Raw genomic sequence first — 23,050 nt, 5'->3', positions numbered from 1 at the left:
GGTCTAGAAATTCATGAGCTGCCGTTACCACTCCAGCAGTATACTACCCAATACGAACTAACAGAACTTCACCAGCAGCTTGTTTCACAAATTAAAAGAACCGGACTGGTCCTCCACAAAAGAATAGCCTGCTCTGGCCCATATTGTACAACTGTTCACAATTCAGTCTACCTCAGATTGATACACAGGCTTTTGTAGGACTGCACCATTCACACCTTATGCCTAGTGATTGTAAAAAGCTTCCTCTGGGAAACCAGAAGACCACCATCAAATCCTTTGCATTGATAATGATTAAATTCCAAATTGAATTATTATTAAAACAGCACAGAAAGTTACTACAAAATGTGTATTAATTGTGTTATTTAAATATAAGGAAAATCAATTTACTCTATAAGTACTGGCTGAGGGATACGATATTTATAACTACAGAAAACAGTGATACAGGCATTAAACATTTCTTATGTGTTTAGTACTTGCACAGTGATTATAACTAAATTGTTAAACTGTTGACAGCTACTAAGTGTTCATGTTGCCCTACAATTTATGCAGAAGGAGTCAACTATGCCACAAACTGTAAAGCTTTAAATTTAGAAAAGTACAAAACCAGAGCTTAGACAAATGGAATGTACTGTAAAATGTAGAGGTCAGCAGGAGAAAAGCAATTACGACTGATAGACACATTCCAGCTGCTTTATAGACACTCACTGAAAGAATGGGATAGACAGCAATGGGACATCTGAATACTGGTGTATTTTTGCATATTTGGGACAAATGATGGACTAAGTGGGAACAAATACTTACATTTTGTAGGGAAAGTGATCCTGATGTAGCGGAACTTTGTCGTTGGTGGAAAGGACCAGGTCCATACTGAGTAATAAACTGCTTCCTTATCTCTGCTGATGAGTATCTGTTAAGACACAAAAGCAATACTATAGATTCCACTTAAAAAGAACTGAAAGATATTAAAAATAAATACTTTATCTGTGCATGACTGGACAATCAGACTAGGATGTGACAAACATAAAAGTTTTCTTGGCAGTACAGAAGACATTTGTATAGATCTGGGAAACCAGTTTATTCCGATGTCTATAGAAGACCTCATGCAGTACATTCAGACTATTTGAAAAGTTTTAAATGACCTCATACTAATACATTTTTCAGGTTTAATAATGATGCCAACCAATCATCTTTAAGTTTACTGACTATCTATAATGATGACAAAATGAAACTACAGTTATGTAGCTGAGGAAGGAGGGACAGGATAAAGCATGATAAGATCAAAATATTTAGCCTTAAAATATGACAAGTACTTATAGATGATTAGAAGTAATTACTTTAATGTGTTTAAAAAATAAAATTGGCTGAGCAAAATAAAGTTGTGTGTCTGTGCTGTAATTATATAATTATTCTGAGAAATACTACTTTTTTTTTTTTATAAATAAGGATAAAACTGTATTCTGGTAGGCTGGTCAATGTGGTATTACCAGTTTTCTGTTTTTCTAGTAAAACATCAAGGCTGCTATTCAATGACAGCTATTCAGTTTTAACCAATAATCATTAAAGTCAGCCTCTCAGACTTTAAGTGTATGATTTCAAAGGCATCAGGTGTGTCTAATGTGTTCTCAAAGGGGCAAAAATAAGGTGACATTTAAAGGTATGACAAGGGAAATAACCACAGGAAGATCTATGACATCACATCTAGGAAAACGACAATGACCCTATCTCTTCCACCCATATAAGTGTGATCTGGACCAGAAGTCGGAATTCAGTTTGAATCTAGCTACCAAAGAGTTCAGACCACCTGGCAGCTTAAACTGATACCAGTAAAGATTTGCTTGTTGCTTACTTGTGGTGTTTTGGCAACTTATTCTTTTTTCTTGCAGGACATTAATTGGGGCTTTCTTCGGAAACTCAACTCTTTAACATGTCTATTTTGTTTTTACTCACATGGTTTAAAAAAATCTAGATACCTTTGGAAATTACAAAATGACTTTTTTCTCCCAAGCTTTTGTACATATTTTCATTACTGTCAAACAAAGGATTTTTTTCTTCCCTTTCATCACTAGATTTTGAATACTTTCTCATACATTTCCTGCTTTATGATACCAGATGCTGACTTTAAAGCTGATGTTGCCACAACTGAGCAAATTTTAAAGAAAGATCAAAGAGTGACAATGCATGATGACTATAGAAACTAGTTATGGATCAGTTGAAACCAACCTTCATAAACATAAGCAAGGTAAAAAGAAGCATTAATGCATCTAAGTGTTCCAAGGAGACATTAAGGTATTAAATTCAGACTGGGAGGCACTTGAGAAGTGTTTTATACCAGGGTCATCATTATAATCTAGGGCTGTGTGATTAATTGATTTCAGCTCCTTTACATTACGTTTTACAGTACTTAACATATTGCACGTGTAATTGTCTTGCTGAACTTCCTGAAGAGTCGTGCTGTGCATGGAGTGGAATGGCAGAGTTTAAGAAAAGAGAGACATGTCTTTGGCAGAAACTAAAAGAGAATGAGTACAAACCTTTTCAATGGGTGTGAGAATTAAAACAAAAACTTCATGTCTGAATGTGGATGGTGGGCAAGCCTGAGTTTAGTACCTTAGTAGTACAGGTTTTTTAGCTAAACAGTCAAATGTGTTCATAAACTTGAACATTTTACTAGAATTGTGGCTTGCATTTATGAAAAGAATTTTTATTTTCTTTTATGGGATGTCTATTTTGAATACATATTTATGCACATGTTTTATCAGTATGTTTAAAGATTTTATTTATTTTAGCATTTTTAAGGTCATCGAACAACACGCCTGCAGAATTTCATTTTGTTAAGAAAAATTGAACAGGTAACAGCTGTGGTCTGCAGCTTAATTCTAAAAATGACACACACATAGAACATAAGGTTTCTTCATGGTAGGTTCTGCAGTGGCTTAAGGGTAAAAAAAAAAATTAAAATGACAAAAAAAAAGCAAATCAGTATTGGAATCAGAATTGGACAATTCTGGTAACATGAAATCGGTGATCAATATTTGCCTTAAAAAACATAATCAGAGCATCCCTGCTGATGACTATGTGGAGTTTGCTATAAACATTTTAACAATATTGTACGTTAAATTATTCAGTTGAGTTTATTACTATATAAATTTTTGCACAACAACACCATCTGCTTGGAGATGGAATGCCTCCCTTGCCCTTAATGCAGTGACCAATGAATAGTAGTAATAGCTCTATATTACAGTAGTTTAAATAAATTAATGTAGTCTAAATCTTTTGTATGTTTGGATAAGTAAAATTATATTTAACATAGTATCTGTACTATATGTAACATAAATTATATGTAACAGCAAGCCGCTTTGCAGATACTACAGGATCGATGTGCATGCTTCGATGTTTGATGAATGGTTCAATGTGATGAAGAAAAATGTTGACATACAAATGTATTCAAGGTGCTCTACTTTTTAAGTGTAGCATATTCCCCAACGTAATGAAGCAATACATTTTAAAGGTCTCACTTTTTTTTTTTTGCACCTTCACAACAGCATCAGAATGTACAGCATGTACAGCAGCACAAAAATTAGGTGCACAGTGAAAAGGTCTATTTTGTGATTAAGGTGGAAATTTCTGCTTTAATCTCACAATTTCCACTTTAATCTCATAGTTTACTTTGCCATTAAAGTAGACTGTTGTAAATGTCATCTTAAAACCAACCCAGTTGTTAATCTCTACGTCTTTCTGGGGCTTCCACCTGCAATGACAGCAGTGGTAGGTAGCAATTGCCACACAGAACATATTAAACTTATGATATTCTAGCCCTCTGCACATTTAGAATCCAAAGATTTATACTTGATATTACTTTGATGATGAAATGCATTAAAGTATGTATGTTACATTTTACTGATAAATCATTTATTTCATTTAAATAATGAATGCTGTTAATAATTACACATGTTGGGGCGGCACAATGGCAGAGCAGTAGTAGTCACGTACCTGGTTTTTCCAACCTGGAGTTTGACTGGTTTCCTGGTGGGTTTCCACAGTGTGCTCCCTAAAAGGACATGCAGGTTTGTGGATCTGGTGATTCTAAAATGACGCTAATGTATGTGTGTGCTTGTATCACCTTGCAATGTGCTGTCACGGGATTGTTTCTGCTCACAATAGAATGGGGGTATTCCTGGATTGATGGTATTCCTGGATTGATGAATGTAATCATTAAACATCCACCTTTTCAGAGATATTGTGGCAAGGTATCCTCGGAATTTAATGGATGTTTCAGGCAATTCACAACACAGCGAAGCTGAACATTTTCTCACCGTGATATCTCGCACTGCCACCTTCTGAAATCTTCCAGATTTACGTAAAGCATGCGCACAAGTATAAACAGTACACCACTTGTGTAGCAGAAGCATCGACAGGAGTACACGTCATGTCACGTGAAGTATTAACCCGGCCTTACTATGACCCAGAGTGCAAACAACAATCAAAAAAAAGGAAGCATGCTAATTCTCCAACACAAAAAAAACTCAAGATCCTTTGATAGTGCTGACTAAATCATGCGCACAATTTTTATGATGTTGAGGGTGTAGTTCACATTGATTACATGCCTCCAAAGGCTGAAAGAAGATAATACTATGCTGATTCTCTATTCTGCAGCAGTTAATTAGGGAAAAGCAATTAGGAAAACTAATTATTGACTACTCCCTTTTTGCTTAACAAAAACACTCACTCTGCAAGTGCGCAAAGGCTGCTCTTTGAGAATATGGAATTGAAGAGATTCCACACCCACCCTGTTCTTCAGACCTGGCCTCATCTGAATACAAGCTTTTCCACACCCTGAAGGGCTGTCTGCATGAGACACACTTTACCATCCTTGAAGGTGTCAACTCAGCTACAGAAGAATGGATGCAAAATAAAAAAAAAAACACTTTAAATTTAAGTGGCATAGAAAAGCTTAATGGTCTTACTAGTGCTTCTCTTAAAATATCAAGGTTATAACCATAATAAATACCAAGAAAAACAAATCAGTAGTGTCTAATGTCTATACATAACCAACATTGTTCTTTGCATATAATCTTTATAGGATTATATGAATAACAATTTCAGAAGGTTCAAAAGGTGAAAGGTGTGGCAGTTTTATAACAAACCCAAGGATTCACACCCTCTTTACTAACATACTTCCAGCAGAAAAATAAACTTTAACTTCTACAAGACTACTTGCGCCATCCAGCTAAACTTTAGAACTAAAATCTCTGTAAAGATTAAATACACAAAGAATAAATCAGCTTTCACTGTATTCATACAGTTCTTAGTGGCAAAGGGGATCAACCTACTTTTAACTTAAAATTCAAAGGAAACACTATTTTCCTTGTGTGGTTCTCTGCTTAGAAGTCTAGGTTAATGTCTGCTTTTTTAACACAACTCTAATCTGTTCAAACAGATCTGTGCTTCCCCACGCACTGCAAAAAGGACATTAATATGGTAATAAAACTTTAAAAAACAGCATAAAACCAAGAATAAACCTAACCAAAAACCAACTAATATAAATGATTTGTCCCAGACTGATGCCTCTGAAGCGTGGAAGGGAAACTTAAGAACACAGAGAAAAGCCTGTTCAGACTTGAGAAGATTGTGTGAACTCCTTTCAGAATGTGACTGAGCTGGTCTCATGGAGCTACAAGGTAGCACCACTAGGTAGCATTGCTAGAGCTAATTAAGTTGTAACTATTTTTTTTAAAAGTAACTTCAATTGTATGACTGGTAATCTATGAGAGCTGAATGATGTTATTTTACACGCACTACAACCATGTATAAAATAACCTATCTATTAATGACAGTTAACAGTTCAGGACACAGGGAAGAGAAAAACAGAGGAGAAAAGTCTCCTAAAATACTGTAAGTCATCCACAGATATTGATAATTGGGTTTAAATAATAAAAGAGTGAGTTTTAGCATTTGTTTCATTTTCTGTACGAAAATACTATAGCCTTCACCATACAGCTGTGTTTAAATTGGCAAGTTTTGCTTAACATTAATGCTGTCTGGTCTTGTTATATTTACTTTGTCTACCACGTCAAATAAACTTGATGACATCAGAAACAAAGGAAATACAAGCAGTACTGAAACTGCAGAGTACAGCACACAATAAAGTAAACTGAAAGACATTAGGTGGACTCTTTGTTAGGTACAACAGCTTGTTAAAGCCAACAGCCTGCTTCTCCAAACAGCTCATCATGTGGCTGCAACTCAATATACAGTATACAGTTCTTCATGTGGATGTTTTTTTTAATGGCACTTTATAGTTCTTTACTGGGTTGTGTCATTCCCCATAGCACCATTTCATTCTGGGGAGGGTTCTTCACGTATGAAGTTGTTTCTTTGTGCTTTGAAGAACTTCCTTACATGTAAAAAAAAACACCTGAAGCCTTTAATGTCTGGTAGGCTACCTAGGAGAACACTAACAAATTAAGAAAACCTAGACTTAGTCTGTATTACTAGACATAAAGAACACAAGTCCTTTTAAAATTATGAGCCAGTGAGTATTTCACAAATCTGTTACCATCTATTCATGGTTATTCACTGTATGGAACCTGTTATGGATCTAAATAAATAAAAGCTCTTTCTGGAACCTTCATGTGGATGCATCTTCCGGGAACCAAAAACGGTTCCCCTATGGCACTGTTCTGAACTATGGCACCTTTATTTTTTAAGAGTGACAGGCATATATCTATGTGGCCAAGGAATATATGCTATCTGTGATGTACTTACTGTAAATGACACAAAAAACAGAGCAAAAAACAAAACTATATGTCATCAACCAAAAAAAGGAGAGGTACTTTCGAGGTAATGTGTTAGCTACCTAAGTGTTTATTTGGTTATTAAAACCCCAAAACAACTGTTAGACAAATTATCCAGAGTGCCTTGTACTAAAATGTTTACATGGTAAATAAATATTTGGTGTTTCTAGAAAAAAGGAGTTTATTTATATTTAAAACAACTATATGGATTTGTTTAAAAACAAGCATATTTTTCTAACAAAACAAATTTACAATATTATAAGATGACAGACACAAGAGGGTTCATATTCATAAAACATGAATAATTAATAATTACTAACATGCATTTTCAGAATCAACATATTGCAAAGAATAATTACAATAAATACAAAATTAGTTTGAATAGCAAAATAATTTCATAGTTAAACAAATATATGCTGCCAAAAATCAAAACATGAGAACCAGAACATAAAGAGAGATTCACACCAGCAGCAGGAGAAGTCTCAAAAGTGCATTTGTTGAAACAGATGGGACTGCTAGGAAACTGTAAACACTACACATGTACTAAGGTGCCTTTCTGGACAATAGAAAACACTGTCAAAACTGAAACATCAAGAGAAAAAATTCATTAATATGTAATAATCTTTTGAATATTGCAGCCTTTCTCACACATTTCAAAATCAGAATAACATTTACTAACGTTATTCGAACATAGGTATTAGATGGTGTCTTATAATTGCATGCTTGTTGATTTATAATATGCAATGGTACTGAAATTCTGACGATAATAAACAATTTTATTTTAAAAATACACTGAAGGAATGTTAGATTGCAGCAACATTATTTTCTAATTGTGCACTGGGTCTGTAGCCCAAATCAAAGCTGAACTTGTCTGTTAAATAAATAAAATAAACTACTTATGAGTTTTCAAATGCAGAACATGCATTCCATGTCAGAATAACAGTGTAAGAAAATATGGAAACACTGTGGAGTCTCCTTGACATCTAAGTACAAGCAGGTATTTTTTAGTCACAGATCTCAAAACAGTCACATATTCTGTCTCTCTAAACTTGTTCCTCAAAACAGTCAACCACTTGTTACATAACAAGAACAAAATGGTAATTATAAAGGTTAAAACAAATAGGTAGTTAAAAATCCAGCACCAAATCGGAAGAAGTAAACAAGAAAAATGCCAGGACCAGAGATTATGTACAGAACTGTTAGGCATGATAGGGAAGTTAATTGAAAGACCTGGGTTTATATAACCAAATTCACTGTCAAATCTGAGCGCATATGACAATGACAATGAAAACCATCTAGAATTGTCATCAACAAAAGATTAAAAAAATGACATAAAGAAAAGTAACCCAGTAAAAAAGTGTGGCATCACAGATATGTACAGAATTAATCTGTCACACAGTTGTTTCGTCGTGTAGTGGGTGCGGCAACACACTGTACCAGTGCATGCTCCCCAACTTGACTTGACTTGACACTTTGCATCCCCCATTTAATGAGTAATAGGCATCATTTTAAAGCTGAGTGTTTCAAATAAACTCACTTCCTAATAATCCAATGATCTTGCTTTTGCTTTTTTCAAGCAGTTCTTTTCAGGTAGCAAACAAAGCTAAACAATCTGAGCTATGTGAGTATGTTTACTTTTTTTAATATCTTGTGGGTTGAAAGTCTGATAGTTGACAGTTTTCCGATTTGTGCATAACACAAAACACAACACACAAAAACAACTGAAAACAACACATGAAAATGATGGCTAAAGAGTGCAGCTCAAAACAACTCTAACGTCTTTCATGTCAGTCATTTTCCAACCCACTATATCCTAACACAGGGTCATGGGGGTCTGCTGGAGCCAATCCCAGTGTCTTTACTCCTAAAATGCAGTGAGAGGTCAAGCAAATTGACTTTTATTAGCCAACTAAAAAGATTACAATATTCAAGTTTTCAAGGCCACTCAAGCCCCTTCTTCAGGCAAGATGTAATGATTAATGATTACATTTTGCCAGAAGAAGGGGCCCGAGTTGCCTTGAAAGCTTGCATATTGTAATTTTTTTATTTAGCCAATAAAAGGTGTCTTTTTGCTTGACTTCTCGCTACATTCATAATGGCTAACACAGTACAACACCCTAGTACGCCTAAAATGTCCAATATAAAACCTGAAATTTAAAAGTATCCAAGGTGCACTTGTCAGTCACATCACAAGTGTATTATGATAGGCAGCACATACATTTACCAACAATTCCTTATGAAAAGAAACATGAAAAATATATGTGCTTTATTACTCTTTTACAGTGAATAACCATATGTTTAATATTTTATGTTTGCCACTTCCTTGTTACAATTAATATTATAATTTCTGCACTACAACACCCTTAAATTTTGTGCTTATTTTTCTATGCCATGGAATACAGTACTCACATTTCAGTATTACAATTGTTGCTACGTTTTCCCCTTTTATAAAGTGTAACTTGATTTTCAAAGGCTTTACATAGTAAGAAAAGAAAGTAACTGTGAAAGCGTGAAATGGACAAGACTCCTAAATATCAGAGCATACACACCAAAACTACAATGATGCTTGGTTCCCAACTTGGACAAGAAAATAACCAGACAACCTATATGCTGATATGGGCCTGAATCATGGTTGAGGCTTAGCCTACATGCACAGGGCAAAGACTGGCTGAGTAGAGCATTGTCCGCCATCATTCAGAAAATTTGGCAGCATTTTCTGACAGAATTGTTAAGAAAGAAAAAAAGAGGAAGTTGGAGGGGGAAACAAAGAGGTCTTTGGTCTTCCGAGAGAGGGGGATGCAAGGATAAGATGAATGCCATTACAAATGCAAAGGGCCAGGTGCCAAAAAATAAAAAATCCACACAGGATTTTGCATTAATTGAACTAATAAAAGGCTGTGGTAATGTTCTTGAAGTTTGTTTCAGTTCTTTATACTCTTAATGAAAAATGCAGCCAACATAATAAGGATTTTGTTCACATGTTACTTTAGCCAATTGCCCAGAAACACAAACACATACTGTAAAATATGCTTAACTAAGAGCCACTACAATATCAGTATATTGTAGAAATGGAGACTCAAGCAACTTCAGACTTTGAATGATATTGTGTATCATATCTTTAAATACTACATTTTCATATCTTGGAAGTACGGAGAAAGGTAAAAGTGTGTTTCAGTTTTGTTTTCCTCTTATATATGCTACTTTATACAGGAGGTATAAAGTTTTAACAGTTTTAGCTGGGGACTGTTAAATTGTTCTTAGTGTAAACAGCTACTATTAGGGCCAAGTCCTATCACACCACATAGTGCGATAAGCAAAACTCCTTAGTTTTGGGCTCACTGTGGAATTCAACACCTTTCCTCATCATTGTTATAATTAACAAAGAAATTATAGTCTTCCCATACAAGAGCTGCGTCAAGTTAAGTCAAGTTGGGGAGCATGCACTGGTACAGTGTGTTGCCGCACCCACTACACAACGAAACAACTCGGGATCCCAGTTGGCAACACCCCAGGCAGACATGCAGTCCAGTCCTACCCTCCGGAAGTGACCCTCTATCCTTTATTAAATTATGTGGGCGAACCCTTGGCCTGGTCCATCCACTCAGGTCATCAGCAATGAGGATCTTACGAGCTGGATCACCCTTGGGGAAATGCGCCACATGGCTGTAGTGCTGTAACTGACGCTCCCTCACAATGCAGGTAATGTGCCTCTTTCGGGACGCCATTAGCAACCGCTCATTCAACACAAAGTCAAACCAATCCAATGGTACCCATGGATTTTCCAGAGAGACACAGTACCAAAGGAGTCCAGTCTTTATCTCAGGTCACTGGATGGCATTCATGTCTCGCAACCATATAGCAAGACAGGAAGCACCGGGACTCTAAAGACTTGGACCTTCATCCTTTAGCATAGACATCGAGAGTGCCACCAAGAGCTGTGTGTGACAATGATTTTTTTTTCTAGGTAGGTGAGACTTTATTTCTAAACTCACCATTTCTCAGTACTTTCCTAGCCAAGTAAGGTGAGGCAATGATGGCAAAAGTACCACGATGTAGAAGAAGCAGAAGAAAATTAAAAGAGAAAATGCACAAAATACAAGGACTAGCAATATTAACAACTAACATGTATAAAATGTAACATGTGGCAGCAAAAAAAGAAAAGTAAGAAAATATTATCTATCACACCTGAGTGGCAGTTTGATAATGTAGCAATAACAAAATTTATTTTAGTTTAGTTTAGGTAGGGAAATTTATTTTAACTCTGCAAATATTTGAAATATCTGGATAGGAATGTTTAATTATTATTTTATTATATATTATATATTTTACTTATTTTTATAAGTGCTGCCCTTGCACCCGGAAGCACCCCGGGCGTATCTGGTTCCTGTTCTGGCAGCACTTCCTGATGTGGCGCAAGTGCTGCAGTCCATGGCTCGGGAACCATCCACGTACCCCCTGGTGGCGGCCATGGACCCCCACAGGGATGAGCTTCCCAGCTCTGTATCCGTGGCCCTGATCTAATCCAGGGGGGCTGCCCTCTTATGTCCAGGGCATTGTTTCCCAACAAGTTCAGAGACCTGGGTTTACTTCCCACTTCTGTCACTGTTTGTGAAACCACGTTCATGGGAACTTTGGTCTCATCTCACATTCTATACACAGGTATGCAAGGTTAACTTTAACCCAATTTGAGTTTAAATGTGCACGACAGTGGACTGGTATTTCATGCAAACCTCCCAAACCCTGTAATGAAAAAAAACAGAGAAAAATGGAAGTATGGATGAATCACATAAAATTGTTCCACTTTCTAAAGCAGTAAGACCACACTTAGTTAATAAATTTCTAGCTATGACATTTTTGTGTTCACTCCATTTATCTGCTCATTTTTTGACAATCTGCTATATTAAATAGAAAAAAAAACTTTTCCTACAAAGAGACACAGATGAGTACTATATAAAACTGTGCAAGAATGAGATGCCTTAAAGCCAGTAAAGTATGCAAACAAAGCAATGAAACTCAAGGACAAAATAGTGTGAATCATATCCTGTATATAATTAGAAGCCTTGATAGTTCTACTACTACTACTTTCCAAGCAGACTGATTATTCATTATAAGGCACTGCTTCTAAGAGCAGAGCCAAATATTACTTGCCGCTCACTAGCAGTCCTGGTATACACTATGAGCCTCTTATACACACAAGGGGAGACCTCTTCTGCTCAAAACCAGCACAACAAAGAACTAATGAGTATGATGCTTTAGAACCAGCACACCACAGTGTAGAAACTTGCACTGGCCATCACTAAGTTGTAGAAGATGTAAGGGATGTCACAACCCACACTGAAGAAAGGAGATTTCTTAAGAAAAAAAAGAGTCTGCTCTATCCTTTCTTGTGTAGTTCCTTTGTGTTACTAGAGCAGTCCGGAATGTCAATAATATGGACCCCCAAGTACTTGTAGCAGTACAATACTTCCAGATTCACTCCCTAAATACTAACTTTGGTGTAGTGAAAGTTAATAAACAATCCCCTGGTTTGCTGATATTAAGTTATAGAAAACTCTCTTTACAAAAAGAAAAATTTCCCCTCCTGACTTGCTCTGTTCAATTCCCTTAATCACTACACCCCATTAGTGTGGAATCATCAATCAATCAATCTATCTATCTATTGATCATAAAATTAGCCAATCTACAACCTTCTCATGCCACTTCAATAAAACTCAAATTTCAAAAGAATAGACATACAGTACAGGCCAAAAGTTGGACACAACTCCTCATGCAATGTGTTTTCTTTATTTTCATGACCATTTACATTGGTAGATTCTCACTGAAGGCATCAAAACTATGAATGAACACATGTGGAGTTATGTACTTAACAAAAAAAGGTGAAATAACTGAAAACAGGTTTTATATTCTAGTTTCTTCAAAATAGCAGAGTGAAGGCAAAGGGGCCAACAAGTGCTAAACACCTCTGGGAACTCATTCAAGACTGTTGGAAAACCATTTCAGGTGACTACCTGTTGAAGCTCATCGAGAGAATGCCAAGAGTGTGCAAAGCAGTAATCAGAGCAAAGGGTGGCTATTTTGAAGAAACTAGAATATATAACATGTTTTCAGTTATTTCACCTTTTTTTGTTAAGTACATAACTCCACATGTGTTCATTCATAGTTTTAATGCCTTCAGTGAGAATCTACCAATGTAAATGGTCATGAAAATAAAGAAAACACATTGAATGAGGAGGTGTGTCCAAACTTTTGGCCTGTACTGTATATCTATCTAAAAGCTGAAATATTGCCAGCTCTATTATCATGTTTATTATGACTCATTATTATGCCTAGCTTACTAGTATATTTCATTTCCTCTTTGTTCTACACAACCTTCCCCCATCTGAGAAATAAGGCAGAGAATTTTCTGGTGTTTAAATAAGCGAGAGAAGCTGATGGCAAAGTTTAATATTTTTTTAAGGCTTCAGAAGTATACTTCTAGTGCAGAATGTGAAGACACAAAAATAAAAGCCATGTTTAAAAATAAGGTGAGGTATAAAAGGAAGCCAATGCCATAGTCAAAAGCCTTGATAAAGATGACAATCAGAAATAAATTGTCATTAACAAAAAACGCTAGAGAAGAATGTCAGTTGGGAAACCAAAAGCAGAAGTCCAAGCATCGGAGACAACACAAAAGACAAGACTCGGCAGTAAATTAAAGACTGAATGACAAAAAACTGAATTGCAGCTAAAATCATGTTTAAAGCTGTGCCTCACATATAGTACCTTATGTGATTGATCAATTAATTGATACTGCCATGCAAGTCGGACATAGAGACAGGCCAAGGGCAAGTAACACTTGAAAGGTTTTGCAAATGTCAGGTACCTGAAGGCAAGGGAAATGGAAATAAGTGAGTGCATATTAGCTTGATATCTACTTTGTAAATATTAAATATCTTTTCACCTCTCATAGCCGTTGTGCTATCAACTATCAAACAATGTCGTTATATAAATGACAGCAAGCTGCGTTTGAATAAATAAATACAGTAGGTGTGTAAGTTTTCATGAGAATTTTTAAAAAGTTGCTGCTTCTGTAAAATATTCAGACTTCCCTTTCATTTAAACAGTGACATTTTCTTCTAAAATAACTTATAATATAGAAACAAATCATTAGAAAATAAATATAGAAACAATTGAATGTGGGAAAATTATCTTGACTTCCAAAAAGTAAGCCATATGTGCATGTTAATACAGTACCAGTCTATAAAGCACATTTAACCAGTCATGCATCTCTAACCAGAACTAAATGGACTAAGCAAGAATGAATATAACATTATTAACCAAACCCATTACTAAACAGCCACTGGTGTTCCCTACTTGCACTACAGGCCAACTGGAGGGTTTTAAACGCATCACTTTTATATATAAAATAATACCTGAAAAATAGGTTGGCAATGAAATATGGAGACATATTTACTGTTATTTATTATAAAGACATACTAAAACTAAAGTGCAGCAGCAACTCTCTGTGACTGCTTGTTTTAATTCAATTGCTTAAGGGGTTCACAAACTTGACACCAGGCACTGAAATGAAAAAATGTGCTACTCATAAGAATATTGCAGAATATATACCTGATCAACCTCTTGCAAAAAAAGTGCAGTATCTTCCACTTAGTTGTAAAAAACAAACTAAGTGACATTTTCAGTCCAAATACAAATAAAATCGGTCCATGCATTTTCTAGACTTTATTTATCTAATACAAGGTCTCAGAGTCCTAATGCCCTTTCCACTAGCACTGGTGCACAAGTAAGGAACTCTGTATAGACTAAATTTGACATAATTTTACCAGTATGGTATTAACATACAGGCAACATCCCAGTTGACAGGAAAGCGGGACTTGTTGGAAAAGGAAGGGTCATCGCCTGGATTGCAGCAACTATAAGGGGATAACACTACTGTCTGTGACTGGTAAGGTCTTTGCTAGGGTCATCCTCAATAGAATCTGTGATCACTTGCTCACCTTCCATCAACAGGAGCAGTCTGGTTTTATGCTTAAGAAGTCTACCATCCTGACACTGAAAGTTCTCATAGAGCACAAACACGACTAATCGGCAAGGTTTCATTGAAGCCTTTGTTGATTTTCATAAAGTGTTTGACTCAGTTGATCAAGCTATACCTGTAGGACATTCTGAGACTTTGCAGCATCCACTCAAGGTTGAGGGATATAATGGTTGGCATGTACACTAGTACTATGAGTGCTGTGCAGAGTGCAGAGGCAGAACCTCTGTGTTTTTCCCAGTTGATTCTGGAGTTCGTCAGGGGTGTGTTCTTGCTTCTACTCTGTGCAGTGCTTGCATGGACTAGGTGTTGGGCAAGGTCGTGGGGTCCAGCAGCTGTAGGGCAACTGTTGGTGAAGAAAGATTCACTGATCTTGACTTTGCTGACGATGCTGTGTTCTTCGCGGTGTCAATGGAGACTCTGATAGGAGCTCTCAAGAGACTGAGCGAGGAGTCTGGGCATCTGAGTTTGCAAGTGTCCTGAATAAAAACCAAAATCCAGGCCTTTAATGACTACTTAGGCATACCCATCAGCAGTGACATTCATGTCTCTGGTTACTTTCCTATGAAGTCAGTAGACGGATTGGGAGAGCATGGGGGTGGGGGGGTCATGAGGTCGCTGGAAAGGGGTGTGAGGCGCTCCCGATATCTTGCAAAAGGATGTAGATCCAAGTCTTTAGAGTCCTGGTGCTTCCTGTCTTGTTATATGGTTGTGAGACATGGACGCTATCCAGTGACCTGAGACGAAGACTGGACTCCTTCGGTGTGTCTGTTCAACGAATCCTTGGGTACTGCTAGTTTGATATTGTATCAAAAAAGCAGTTGCTCCTGGAGTCCCAAATGTGTGACATTACCTGCATTTGTGAGGGAGACTCAGTTATGGCACTACGCAATGTGGCACGATTCCCAGAGGGTGATCCGGTTCACAGGATCCTCTTTGTTGAGGACCCCAGCAGTTAGACCAGGCTAAGGGGAGACCCACATAATAAAAGGCTGCACCAGATAGATGGTTATTTCCAGGGGGTGGGACTGGACCACATATCTGCCGGGGGGTTTGCCAACCAGGATCCCAAGCTCTTTCGTCATGTGGTGGGTACAGCAACACACTGTACCAGTGCATGTTGCCCAACCTGACCATATTAGCAAATGAGGGATTTGTTACCTCCTCAAAGCATTATTTAGCCATTTAGAAAGCACAAATTAATAGCTACAGTAGAACCGTCACATCCACGGATTAGGATTTAGTTATCCATGGTTTTCTGTGGCTCAAAAATATTAAATGGAAAATTCCTGAAATAAACAAACAATTTAAAGGTTTCAAACTGTGTGCCATTCTGAGCAAATGTTTTCACCATTTTGGATACACAGCACCACTTCTGCACTTCTAAATTCTGTTTGCAATACGTAATGAAAATGCAGCAGTGGCATGCCTCTGTGTCTGAAGTCATTTTCGCTGCAATGATGCGTTCATCTAAAAGAGGGAGTAAGCACAATTATAATAATGTACAATGTATTTTATTATTATTTAATGTTGATAATGTCTCACTGTGTGTGTAATGTATCAATTAAACTTTATCATAGGTATGTATGTAAACAAAAAATAACTTAATATATAGAATTCGCTAGTATTTGCGGTTTTGAGGGTCTTCAATAGGTCTTCGAACAACAGTTCATCACAGGGCATGCATGTACACATTTACAAGTCCTCCCCCGTAGCGTTCCAATCTGAAATTAACCCAGCTCTTAGGAATGCATTAGACATTGTGTAGTTTGTTATGTCTTGCTTCCAAATGTTATTCATTTTTATTTTCAATTTTGGAATCTTTTATTGTTCTTTATGTTCTTTAATGTGTATGACCTTAATTGCCCATGGAGGCATGCGGCACATGGAGTCAGCATAACTGCACATTAAAAGAAGGCAGCATGCACTGTAAAGTATCCAAACATTAATGCTTGCCTTATGGCATAAATAACTCTAAGTGCACATTTGTGGTTTTGAATCTCGTATTATTTCTGACTTTCAATTCTGATTAGAGTTTCTGGTTTAAGTGAAAGATCTTTTGGCTTTAAGTTAAACTGTACCTTGCTCGTTAATGAACAGTTCTCTGCTAAATCTTTCTAAATACTTGCTAGATCATCTCTGTTGCTCAAAATGATACGCTCGACCATACTTCACACCCACATGTGTTTGGGAACTGGAAGGAGAACTGCAGTGGAAATGCAAACTACACACATGCAGTGCAGGATTTGAGCACAGAAATGGAGCTGAGACAAACCAATGCTATTCGCTACACCAATGTACCCCCCAGGTATGTTAAAAGGAAAAAATTCTATTAAAAGAAGCTTTTGTGATTATATTTTCTATGTAAACAAGAATAATATTTTGCATTAAAAATAATGAATTCACCAAGTATTCATAAAACTCTTCAGCATAATGATATAGACAAGCAACACTAAAAATAATAATTAAAGATTCTGTCCAAATAGACAGAAACAACTAACAGTCAGCATTGCTCCACCTCCCCATGATGACTGAGTAAGAAGCATTGGGAAAAGTATTAAGAAAAAACAAGGAACTCCAGATACCTCAGAACATGCTCTGCTGTTTTTCAAGAGACAGCCAGAAGCAGTCCATTTAAGGATACACTGCTGTAGGGAGTATGAACACATCAAGACATAGCCCAACCTAGTAAGAACAATTACCATAAAGGAGACATCACTTCTTGTCACATAACCTCAGCCCAGTACAAAGTCACAAGCAGTTCAACTCTTTTAGTCACAGAAGGAAGAACTCTACTACACCAGCAAAAGGTATCACAGAAGATACATTTTGGGGAATAGTGTCTTGTATGATGATAATGTTAGACATACAACCTACTACTGTTTAGCAACTAGAAACCTGAAGCTTGTTGTTTGTCCACTGGATATGTACATTTTAATGATATGTCTGCAAAGCAACTACTGTAGCTTATTAATTTTTACTCCATGGTTCACACAACAATATTGGCAAAAAATTTGGGTATGCCTCATCACACTACAGTTTGGTTCCTACCTTGCACCAAGGGTTTATGGAATAGGATGTTTTTCCTTGCAAACTTGAATTAAATAATAAACAAATGGTTTCCCTCTATCCGGATATGTTTTCTTCCAGGTACTCTGATGTTCTTAACACACCCCAAAAGCTGTGAAGGTTATATTAACAGGTGATTCTAAATCATCATGTGTGAGTGTGAATGCGGGTGCTTTCATGAACAAGTAGTGTGATGGACTGATATACAAGGCTATTTCCTGCCTTGTGGCCAGTGTTGCTGGGATGGGCTCCAGCTCACTATGGCCCAGCACTGGACTGGGTATTATGTTATATTACGTAGTGAAAAAGAATAAGAGGCTGACAACATAGACTAGTTATTTCTCAGTGCAAAATGAGTGGTAAATAACAGTAAAAATGAACTAAAAACAAACAAAATGAATATATTGCTGAAATTTCACAGCATGCCATTGTGTTTAACTTACAGTTAATATTACATTCAAATCACTTTTGCTGCTGCGACAAGATAGCAAAAGGTTCAGTTACACCAACCTCTTAAATTTTTACTTGAAAATGAGTCTGATTGTGTGGAGAGATTAATGTGGCCTGCAGGGTGTGCCAGGTTTAATCCCCTTTGGAGTAAACAGGAAACAGGCACTTTTGTGACACCACAATCTCCATTTATTAAGACAGTGAAGTTTTAAAACAAGAAAACAAACCCCCACATAGCAAGCTCTTTCTTGGGATATCCACAACAGGGGTACATGAAGTTTCTAATATCTTAAATTATATAATATTATTGTGGGGTGCCCTCAACAGCAGAGTACATTGTAATCTATACACTCCACGTTTTTTCCTCTTATTCTGTCTTACACATGTGACCATCAGAACTTTCCATACAAGTACTAACAGACCACTTTTATCTAATTAAATGAGATCCTAGGGTTGCTGCTAAAGTAAGACATATGCTGTGTTCGTGTGCTCTCAGACTATTCAGAGCACAAAGTTGTGACGTTTCATCTTCTCACTTCAGCGTGTTCATGTGAGCTTCCGGTTTGACTATTCACAGAAATGCAAGGTCAATGTTGATCTGTTACTTGGTCAGCCAAAAAACAAAAACAACTTAAGGTAAACGTAATTTTTCAGGAAAATGAAGAGCCAAAAAAATTTATTAAATGTGTATCATTTCGTCCCAAGTTCAATCCAACAGGTTCTGTGTTTTATTTTATACATTTAACCAAGATGAAAGGTCAATGTTACGTCATAGCTAAGACAATTTGGGAAGTTTTGTTTTATCCAAATGGTCCGCCTTCACATTGCATTCACAAGGAATTTAAGACTTAGAAAGGCATTTTTACCATCTGTCTGAAAGCATGTGAATGCAGAATTAACTAAGGTTAAACACAGTAGGATAAGAGATCCATTAAAGACAGTGTGATAAATTTGTAATCAGAACAAAACTATTATTTCAAACCAGGAAGAGTGTTTAAAAAGTTATTCTCAGTCTTTCTTTTATATCTCTACAAAGTGTTTAAAAATCAAGTTTTTCACAAAGTCTTTCTTTATACTGTATGCCTACAAAGTGCAAACATTGTTTAAATAGCACAACAATCTTTTAAATTTGGTCACTATGATGTCACATGCCTAGGAACCATGTAGCATTACAGCAGCCAAATACAAAAATAGTGGAGCCCATGAAAACTAGAAATACAAGTGATGATATCTATACACACAAATACATAAAATGGCAGTACCTAAGCAAAAATAATGTTACAAAATGGCAACCAAATGACCTCCATACATCATGCAAAAAGACAATTTCCCCTCTGGGATTAATACAGTGTAACAAATACCAAAATCCCAAATTTATCAAAATAATGGTAAAAATAATAAATTATTACAAAAAAAAACATTTGTAAGATTCTGACAAATGCTTAGTCTTCTCCATGCAAACAAACAGACAGTAGTAACCATATTGCATACAGCAGATGCTACCAATTTTACCATCATTGTGACTTTTTTTTTAAAGTAATCCACTATCCATAGTTTAATTTGACAGTAATCTGCTCTAAATGCCAAGTATATTCTGCATGTGTCAATTTGCCAAGAAGAGCAAGAGATAGATTTCCAATGTCTCATATTGTGAGATGCTAAAAGTCCATATACTGTATAAACACACTTACTCACTAAGCAATTATTACTCATTAAGCAACACGAAGCAATTTTAAGCAAAGACATTTTGACTATTCAGTTTGCTCATCTATTGCTGAAAGAAGTAAACAACCAAAAAGCTAACACAGTTCAATTGCTGTTTCACTAAACTACTGGAATATACTGTACATAACACACTCCAGGGAGCACTACCGTGCTTCCCTGAAAATAAGTCCTACTCCGAAAATAAGCCCTAGCATGATTTTCAGACTGCTTTATAATATAAGCCCTACCCCAAAAATAAGCCCTAGTCAAGATCATCAGCTGAATAGTAGGGCGCCTAAGGTCAGGTTTATACTTCACGCGATGTGACGCATGTGCCCGAAACATACATTAAATTCTGAGGACACCTTGCCACAATATCTCTGAAAAGGATGTTTAATGATTATATCCATCAATTCGGGGATGCGGCCATTGCAAAGGCATCGGCACAAGACAGAAACTAAATCCCTGGACAGGGCATCAGATCATCGCAAGGTGAACACAAGCATACACACATACACTAATGTCATTGCAGCTTCACCAAATCCCCAAACCTTCATGTCTTTGGATGGAAAACTGAGCACACGGTGGAAATCCACCAGGAGAACATGCAAACTCCAGGCAGAGATCACAAGGGACGCGACTCCCTGAGAGACAGCAGCGATACCGCTCTGCCACTGTGCCGTCCCAAGTAACATACGTACTTTAATGCATTTCATCATGAAAGTGATATCAAGTATAAATCTAAGAATTCTAAATGTGCAGAGAGCTGGAATATCAAACATTTAATGTGTTCTGTGTGGCGATCTATTGCTGCTGTCATGTCAGGAGGAATCCCAGCGATTAACAACTGGGTCGGTTTTAAGACATGTACGACAGTCAACTTTAATGATAAAGTAAACTACGAAGTTAAAGTGGACATTTCAAGTCAACCTCTTTGAGTGCCCTGATTGTAACATGTTCGCCCAGCTCAACCCCTATCTCCGGCTCCTCGCTCAAGCCGGTAGCCTCCTGTGCCAAACCCACACACCTGAACTATGATACTGATAACGCCAAGGTTGCGGGTTCGATCCCTGTACGGGCCACCACTAATCTGTACCGCTAACCCTGGGCGAACACAAAACCCAGAGTTACAGCACGATTAGAAAACTGCTAGTATAAAGCAGTTCAATATCTAAAATCTATCAGGCAATGTGACCAACGCTCGTCCTTTTATTGACCCCCACCACCAGTCCCAGCTTAGCATTAACAAGCCATATCACCAAATAAAGAAGAAGTAAAAGAATAACACATATATTATTTTACATATATAAAGAAAAACAAACAAACAAATAAATACATAGCAATCGAAACCCCCCTTTCTGGTTTAAACGCGCGATGTTTATAAATAAGAGAAACCAGTTTGTCCAAATGGGTTTACTGTCCTTATTGTTCAGGGTAAAGAGAAACCCTACTGGAATACGCCGGCCGTCGAGCTGATAACAACAAAGTTTAATCCTACCAGTCCAAGATATTCATCAGCGAAATCAAAGAAGAAGAGTCCGTCTTCAGAGACGCGTCTCCCTTGTGTCGCTGTGTCTTCAAAAAAAAAGAATTTGTTCCAGTAGATACTTTACTTTGTGCTACCTTGTCTCTTCTCTCTGCTCCACCACAAGATGTCTCCCCTTCTTTTCCAGTTTTTAAGTTTTCAACACCAACCGCCCTGACTGAGTTATGACCTCCCCCTTAAAGGTATATTTACAGTATCCTTCTTCCCTGCCATGCACCCAAGGAGGCAGCAAACTGCCCACAGAATAATAGCACATGTGGCATCCGCTACAACCTTGTGTTTATAAAACAGGGCTCCCCAGTTGATAGCCCAACCCTTTATTCTTTATTGATGACATATTGCCAAGAAAACACGATAATATTCTACCATATCGATTTTTTTCCCACGCCTAGTGACTATCCCATGTGCCACTGGGTGTGAGGCTGAGCCCAGTGTTAGAGTTAGCTTCAGTCAATCGTTGGACACATTCACACTATAAAATAATACTAAACTTACATTACCTGAACAAACTTGAAAAGTTTTGAGAAATCAATTAACCTCCTTAGTGTTAGACCCAACTGTCACTTGGGCTGTAAAAACAATGCTAAAAGCGATAGTCCCATGTGTCACTTGGGCAACGGTATAGATGCATTTTGCGTAAGACACAAAGTTTACTCGGGCTGTAAATGTGCCAGCAACATTAGTGTTAATCACAACTTGGGCAACAGTACTGGAATATCTTGCATAACCGTCAGGCCCGAGCATTATCCTGACAACAGTGTAGACAGCTCTAGCCTCATAATGATGTTTTATAAGAAACACCTTCCATTAACAGTGATGATGAAGTTAACCTCTCTTCACCTGGTGAAATTGGAATGGTCAGTGAAGCTGAAAGTGATTCTGGGAATCCAAAAGTGATGTATGCGTCACTCGCACATGTGCAGTATGCTGTTTATATTATTATTATTTATCATTATTATTTGTACCATTATTATACTTTCTAAACTTCTGACTTTGTACTTTTAGTGCTTTGCATGTTTTACAGTAGAAAAATTAGATTTAACGAATGTCATTTTTCAAGCCAAAAAACGCAACAGTTTTATGTGTTTTTTTGAGAAAAAATGCGACGCTAAGGAGGTTAACCTACAAAACATGCCTCAGGATGTGAAAGTATGAAACACACAGACAAAAGAAAAACATGCAAAGTCCCCTGTCCCTAAAGATAATGTTTAGGGATATATGTTAATGGAAATTTTAAATAAAGCAGTCCAGTTTGAAAATATGAAATATAATATGGTAAATACAGATGGAGGCAAATTATATGATTAGAATCCAAAACTCAGGGGAGAACCCCAAGGAAATACATACATAGAACAGCAAAGGTCACATAACTGCTGTCAACAGGTGGTGCTCACAGCACAATGGAAAAGGTCATTTGTATCATCACATGCTGTATAAGTATACTGTGAAGTG

General features: G+C 37.0%; 1 protein-coding gene across 2 annotated transcripts in view; it reads right to left on the bottom strand.

Moving 5' to 3' along the window:
* Positions 1 to 23,050, bottom strand: part of dock8 (dedicator of cytokinesis 8) — a 229,161-nt gene that overhangs the window by 181,417 nt on the left and 24,694 nt on the right. For both annotated transcript variants that reach the window (XM_039758842.1, XM_039758843.1), the window contains exon 2: positions 802 to 907. In XM_039758842.1, the coding sequence (XP_039614776.1) occupies positions 802 to 907 (106 nt within the window). The remainder of the gene's footprint in view (positions 1 to 801; positions 908 to 23,050) is intronic.

The sequence above is a fragment of the Polypterus senegalus genome, chromosome 7 (assembly GCF_016835505.1).
Source record: "Polypterus senegalus isolate Bchr_013 chromosome 7, ASM1683550v1, whole genome shotgun sequence".
Taxonomy (NCBI): domain Eukaryota; kingdom Metazoa; phylum Chordata; class Cladistia; order Polypteriformes; family Polypteridae; genus Polypterus; species Polypterus senegalus.
The sequence above is the reverse complement of the archived record's forward strand: the minus strand, read 5'-3'. Positions and strand labels throughout refer to the sequence as shown.